The following is a 7009-nucleotide window of genomic DNA, read 5'->3' on the forward strand; positions in this document are numbered from 1 at the left end:
GCTTGAGCAGGTCCAGAGGAAGGCCACAAAAAGCATCAGAGGGCTGAAGCACCTTTCCTATGAAAAAAGGCTGAGAGAGTTTGGAATGTTCAACTTGGAGAAGAGAAGGCTCCAGAGAGCCACCTGACATCAGCCTTTCAGTGTATAAAAGGGGCTTCTAAGGAAAATTGAGATAAACTTTTTATCAGGATCTCCAGTGACAGAACAATGGGCAATGGTTTGAACTGAAAGAGGGTAGATTTAGATCAGACATAAGGAAGAAATCCTTCGCTATAGTGGTGGTGAGGCACTGGAACAGGTTGCCCAAAGCTGTGGATACCTCATCCCTGGAAGTGTTCAAGGCCAGGTTGGATGGGGCTCTGAGCAACCAGGCCTAGTGAAAAATGTCCATGCTTGCAACAGCGCAGTTTGGACTAGGTGATCTTCCAAGGTCTCTTCCAATTCAAATGTTCTCTTCCAATTCAAGGTCTCTTCCAAATTCCAAATTCCTAATTCTGTGACTCTACCTCTATTAGCCTGTTACTATCAAATCCAAAAAGCAGAAGTGAGAGCAAGCCTGCAAACTATTTCTTTCATTATTTGCCCATGGTTCTGCTATGTGTTAGAAAAACCCTAATCTGAAAATATGAAGTATCCACAATTTTAGATGGTTCATTGATACTAAACATACTGTTTCATGAAGCCACCACCTTCAGTACTTTATTTAATAGGGATATGAAAACTCAAGTTTTACCTTTCTTTTCTACCTTGTATGACTTTAGCTAGTTCTCTCACATGAGGTATGTTTAGGAACATAATTAACTTGGCTTATTTCCCCTAGATTCATATGAAGACTATGCCAGCTGCCATGTACAGACTGTTGACTGCGCAAGAGCAACCAGTTTACATCTAAAGCCGACACCTCACCGTCACAATGTGCATGGAAGATGTTTTTCCCCATTAGTGCTTGTCTCTCTAGTGCTGCATTTGTGTGTCTGCAGAGACATTTCTTTCTCTCTCCCCCCTTCACAGACACAAATACACTGTCACTCTCTCCTCTATCCTTTTTTCCTCTTCTCCCCACCACTTTCCTGTATTTTGGGAAGGGGCAAAATACACCTATGGAACAATTTTGGTTGCATCTTTTTACAAGTGAAACTTCATGTAGCTCCACATGCAAAACAGGAAAATAACAGCTGCATTGTCCACAGAGTATTCACAAATGGCTCTGTTTCATGCTAACGTAATTTTGTGGCTATAATTTTACAAACCGAGTAACAGATAAAAGTATAGGGTACAAAGCATTCTCTTGGACATCCTGTATGTGACTTTGCTTTTCTTGTCCTATTTTCCCACAGGCACTGAGCTCAGTACTAAAGGTTTATGTCTATAGGGAAAGTGGAATACCAAAAGTATAGTTATGCCCTCAGGAAGAATTGCCTGCTTATGAAGACTCAGTAAATGCTGCTGTTGTAAAATGAATTGTCCTAATACACACCTTTCAGTTCCCCTCTGTCATCAGTTCTTCATGACAGTAGGACCCGAAAAAGTACTCTGTGAATTACTGAAACATGTTATACTTGTATTACTTACACTAAGAAATTTGGGAGGCATTTCTTACAGCAGTCTCCCGCTCTCTGCCCCCAGATTTCTAACTCCCTGTTTTCTTCTGCTTTGTTTTTAAATGCAACATGTCTTTTATAGTCCCTACCCATTTTAGAGGTTAAAGTGGAGGGGAGGATCATTATATATCCACAAGAGAAATAGTAAGGGGATTTCCTGAATAGCTACACTTTTTCTAGGCTCTTAATTTCGAATTTGGTGCACATAGCCACGTGTGCCACTGTATATAGACATTTTTAAAATTGTGCTTGCTATTTATGAAGTTTGAATATAAGAGATCTGCAGACTATTCTAAGTAATTTTGTTCTCTGAGCCAGTTTTAACAAATATTTTTGTCCAAAGACTGTCTGATTTTATTGACTTCCTCTTTAGTTCAAGATATAGATAACAGTGAAAAGGATGAGGTGGGAATAAACTTATTTATTTTGGTATATAATTTAACTTGTGAGTTTTTTCCATATGTATGGCACTTAAAGGAGATATGTGTGTACTATATGCACTTGTATGAAGATGATAAACTGTAGGGATGTATGAAATCTAATATTTGATTGGCCTCTAAGTTGCATGCTAGAGACAAAAGGGGAAAAGGGCTGGGTTGGGTTCTTTGTTTTTTTAAGATGGGGAAAAATAAAAATGAAGTAGTGGCTTCTTTTTCCTAGTGAGAGGAGAATTCTACATTCTCTGTAGTTACCGTTTTTTCAGGACTATATACTGGTGTTTATACTGAAGCCTAACCATGCATTTAGTCCAGGTTAGTATGTTGATTTCTTTTAAAGAAACAGTTTGTGCTGTGTTTTGCTGTGATAGAAAGACTCAGATGAAAACAAGGGCGGGCAACACGTAGCCACACCCCACTTCTGCTTTGCACTGGTGGTGCTGGTCATAGTCCCTTGTTTCTCAGTTATTGTGAGGTGAGCTGTGCAATATGAGTGTTGTTTGCAGTCCAGTGATGATCCTAGACATGACTATGCAGATTCACAGAAGTGGATGTGTGCGTGTGCAAATTTGGTGCAAACAATGCCAAGAGCCAGTGAGCAATCTTGCCAGAGGTCCATTTTTTGTTTTTCTCAAATCATGGATAACCATGGGCTGATCAGAGTTAGAGGATAAACATAGTATTTCAGTGGGAAGCAGATGTCTAAGGGAGATGAAGAGGCGCATAAACTACTGTAGTAAGTGAATATGTTTTTCTGTTGAGATTAATGTATGATGACTTGCTTTTACTGCATTTCTTGTTGTTACATAATTTAATCCAAGGCTCCAGAATATCAGATTGCGCAAAAGAATGTTGTTAGTATTCCAGTTAGTACTTAACTCTGCTACCTGACTGATGCAACAAAATAATTAATGACTTGTGAGTATATTGTTTAACTGTAAACATCTGGCTTATGATCATTTGAACTTTCTTTCCAGAACTTTCCATATATATAGTAATATATGTAAATATGATATATAACCATGTACAACCTAGAAGATTATATACAGTGCAGCCCTTCCATAAGTTGCCTGAGGAAACTTAGTGAGCCCTTGAAGACAGTCATCATGATTCTGATTCCTGCTATGTTTATGCCCTCCACTTCACTTGTTTCTGTGGTTCTGTCTAGCTCATGTGGTGAAGACTTTAACTCAGTGCACTGGAAATGATGAAGACCTGAATGTGCAAATGTATTTAGAGATGAAACAACTGTTTCTTTGAAAATCTTGCAGCCAGAAGTCTGTGAAGTTACTGGCATTTGAGTGCTTGAACAGGTCATGCTAAATAGGTGCTTAACATTAAGCAAGTGAATGCTTGCAGGATCAGAGTTTAGCAAAAAAATCTGTTTTTCTAATTAATTGTGTGTGTAAGATTTCTAAACTGGAAGGTCCATAGAATGTGCACACGTCTGAGAACAGTCTTGTAAATAATCCCATGTTACTCTGTAAACAGAAAGAGTTTCAAGAAAATGGAGCTCTAAGGGGAAATCTGGCTGTTCTCTAGACTGGTGCAGCGGTTTGATAGATTAGATTATGGGGATTTTTAACAGATTCAAAGGAACATTCCTTCAAAGGTTTACATTCCTTCTTCAGTGACAGACCTGAATTCTTTTTCTTTTATCCTTGCTGCTTCATACAGTCTAATTAACTCTTCAGTGTTTACATTAAGGATGAAACATCCCTTATATTTTTTATTTTTGACAAGTATCATGTGTTTGTGTTGAATCTTGTTTGAATTTGAGTCTCAGTTGGGATTTCCAAGTTTGCTAGCTTTCTTTGTTTTCTAAATGAAATGTACTTCTGAAGACAGCAATGTGGTTGAGATCTCTTGTATATATTTCACGCAGTACCTAGACTATGAAGTTGTACTATTGTTCTGTAAAGAGGGTGAATAGAAATTATTGTAAAGCGTTGGGAAAAGCATAGTATTGTATTTGTAACAATATTGTTCTTTGTAAACATTTAATGATCTCTCTATATAAATATAAATATATATATAAATATATGTGAGCCTGGAATGTTGATACTGCACATCTACTGAATGTAATTTCTCTGATGTTTTCTGCCACAGGTCTCTGACCTCTGTAATGAAGCTGCGGTGGTTTGATTTGGGGAGGCAGGAGTGAAAAGAGTGGGCTTTTTGCTTTGGATGGGACAGGGTGGGGGGTTTCTGGCCAGTTATTTTGTTGTGATGTATTTACTGTGCTACATTCCTTTATTTAACAGAGCGCTAATGTCTGTAAGATTTGCAACAATAAATGACAAAACAAAAATACCTTAGACAAGGCTGAGAATTTGCTCATACTGACCTAGGGGCTGACTTGCCAATGCTGAATGCACACATGACTGGAAGGTGTCTAAACTTCTCTTTTGCCACTTAGTCTGGAGTAGTTCTGTATATGTTTCTGCAGGTGTGAACCACTGCTGTTAACTTTTAACTTTAAAACAGCATTCTTTCCAGGTAATACATGACACTAATGCTCCTGAATGAAGCCAATTCCTAAGCTAAAATGGCATCCCAGTTTTTACTGTGTGAAATGTCACTGTATTTGCATCTTAAAAAAATATGTTTTTTTCAAGATGCCTTTTATGTGACTGAAATACTGTTTCATTGACTGAATAACTTCAAATACACTTTCTTCAGATGTCATCGGCATGGTTTATTATTAAAGACCTAATACCATTTGAATAAATAAAAAGTAGAATTGTAATATGCCTGTCCTTAGATTTAATCCTGGAACGGCCTCTGCTAAGGTTAAAAATATTTGTATAATACGGGATTGATTATGAAAAACATGACGGTATTTGAAAATCAACTGAAAAAAGAAGCGTTTTGTCTGGTGAGGCCTCATAAGATTTTCTGTGACTTGTAGGTTTGTCATGAGTACTTTGAAACTGTAATGTAATGTAATGGCCAGTCTTCGCGAGCGAAGATTTGGGAAAGGTCATTACCCTTCCAGCCTGCGCAGTGGATTTTTAGGTGAGACACAGCGTGCACTGAACTGAGCCCACCCTTTAGTCCTGAGGTTCATCTGCCGGGGCCGAGCAAAGCTTGGACAGTGGCAGTGAGGTCCCCAGGATGTAGGTTTGTTTAGAGTGACCTTCTCTTAGGTGGATTGCCTTCCACGGCTGACGAGCTCCACCTGCCCAGGGGGCCGGGAATCGAACCCGGGTCGCAGCGGTGAGAGTCAGACACTCTAACCACTAGACCACCAGTACAGAAATGAAAATACACACCACAGCTGATTCAGAAGATAACTACACATGGGCCTTCAGCCACTCACTGACTTTTCATAATATGAAATACAAATGTTGTCAACATCAGATACTGAAGAATTTCACCTCATTTGCTTAAGTGATAGATTGGAGAAATTGTGAAGTCTCTGGTAAAGGATGCAGCAGACAGGCTGAGCTTGCTTTCTGTGTTTCCCTGAGTGCCACCCTCCATCCTTCTGTTTATTACCATTCTTGTTAGAGGTTTACATACCGATTTCTGAATTACAAACTTTTCTGCATTTCAGTAGATAAACATAAGTCTTTACTTCAGCAGTACAGGTACAAATTTCACAGATTTGCCTTATTCACAGGGGACATTTGTCTTGCTCTCCCCTTCAGTGTTTTACTGATCCACACAGCGCACAAGCGGGCCCTATCACAGTTCCAGCACCCTGTAATGCCTTGCAGGCTGAAGAGGTGATGCTGGTGCACTGTAAGGACTGACAGTGTTTGAGAACAGGGCTGGGACTGCAATTTAAATAAATGTTCAGTTCAGAAGCATATGGCAGCAATCCTGACCTGAAGAACACAGTACATGGAAGAGTCGGTGATCCATGTGTCCGTTAACCTGAGTAGGGCTAGGCCTGTGCTGTGCTGCTCTGTGCGGCTTCTACAGCTGGACCTTCAGGGATATTCCTTTGCCACAGGATAAATCTAGCTGGTTGATTGTAAGAAAGGAGCCTGAAAGCAGCTCCACTGGTACTCAAAATGGCAAATAACTCAGTAGTACATGTGTCCATACCTTTGTCTACAAGTGCAGCAGTAAAGTCCCATGTGAACATCCTTTTTATTTAACGTTTATATGACCGTCCTTCAGTTTGACAGTAGAAATGATGAATAGGATTGTTTTCTTCTAGAAAAACCTTGAAATACCTCAAATGATCAATATGGGGTAAAATGGATGGGGTCTTTACAACTTGTTGCTCCCTGTTTAATGCTGCACAATTTGGGATTCCCAGCATCTGAAGGGATATAAAATTATCTATGCTACCTTCTTTCTTCATAGTATCTGCTCTAATAAACAGCATCTTAAATGACACTATACAGAGAGCGCCTTTCTTACTGGGATGGTAACAAGCCAGCACCTTGTGTTGAAAAACACCTGTGGTTTTGGAGGTTTGGTTTTGGTTTTTGTTGTGTCAGCAAGACAAGAATAATATTCTGCCATTAAGTGAGAAGTTCACTGAGCCAAAAGAGCACTTCTTTATATCTTCAGTTTGCAAACCAATACCATCTTTTATAAAGAATAATTTTAAAATTCTGAACACAATTTTTTTTACTAACTTATGAAGTATCTTGAAGTCTACTTTTGTGACTGGAGTTTTTAATACAAACAAAAGTACTGATAATAAGCAAAGTTCTTTGATACTGCTTTTGACAACTCCTTCCACAAGAATGATGTATACCCCAAAACTGCATGTTACCAAACTTCAAAGAGATGCAACAGGACAGCAACGTATCACACTATGCAACTGAGAGCCTAGTAAAGGTCAGCTTGCAATCTGCTTAATACGCTTTGTCTGTGTATCAGAGTATTAAAAAAGTAAGTAAGATTATTGACACATTTTTCCACCCCTTGTCAGACATGATTTTCCTGTGCAGTATGTATATGTCTGACAGAAGTGCTCTGCTCAGGAATAACCAGAAACCAGTTTTA

The 7009-nt window shown here is 39.0% G+C and overlaps 1 protein-coding gene across 2 annotated transcripts in view; it reads left to right on the forward strand.

Moving 5' to 3' along the window:
- The window catches only part of APBA1 (amyloid beta precursor protein binding family A member 1), an 80584-nt gene extending 75797 nt beyond the window's left edge, over positions 1-4787 (forward strand). For both annotated transcript variants that reach the window (XM_027752127.2, XM_027752130.2), the window contains one exon: positions 821-4787. In XM_027752127.2, coding sequence (XP_027607928.1) covers positions 821-892 — 72 coding nt within the window. In that variant the 3' untranslated portion in view covers positions 893-4787. The remainder of the gene's footprint in view (positions 1-820) is intronic.
- Positions 4788-7009: the final 2222 nt, after the last annotated feature.

Source organism: Pipra filicauda, unplaced genomic scaffold (assembly GCF_003945595.2).
Source record: "Pipra filicauda isolate LSUMZ 115617 unplaced genomic scaffold, ASM394559v2 scaffold37_size4185640_pilon, whole genome shotgun sequence".
NCBI lineage: Eukaryota > Metazoa > Chordata > Aves > Passeriformes > Pipridae > Pipra > Pipra filicauda.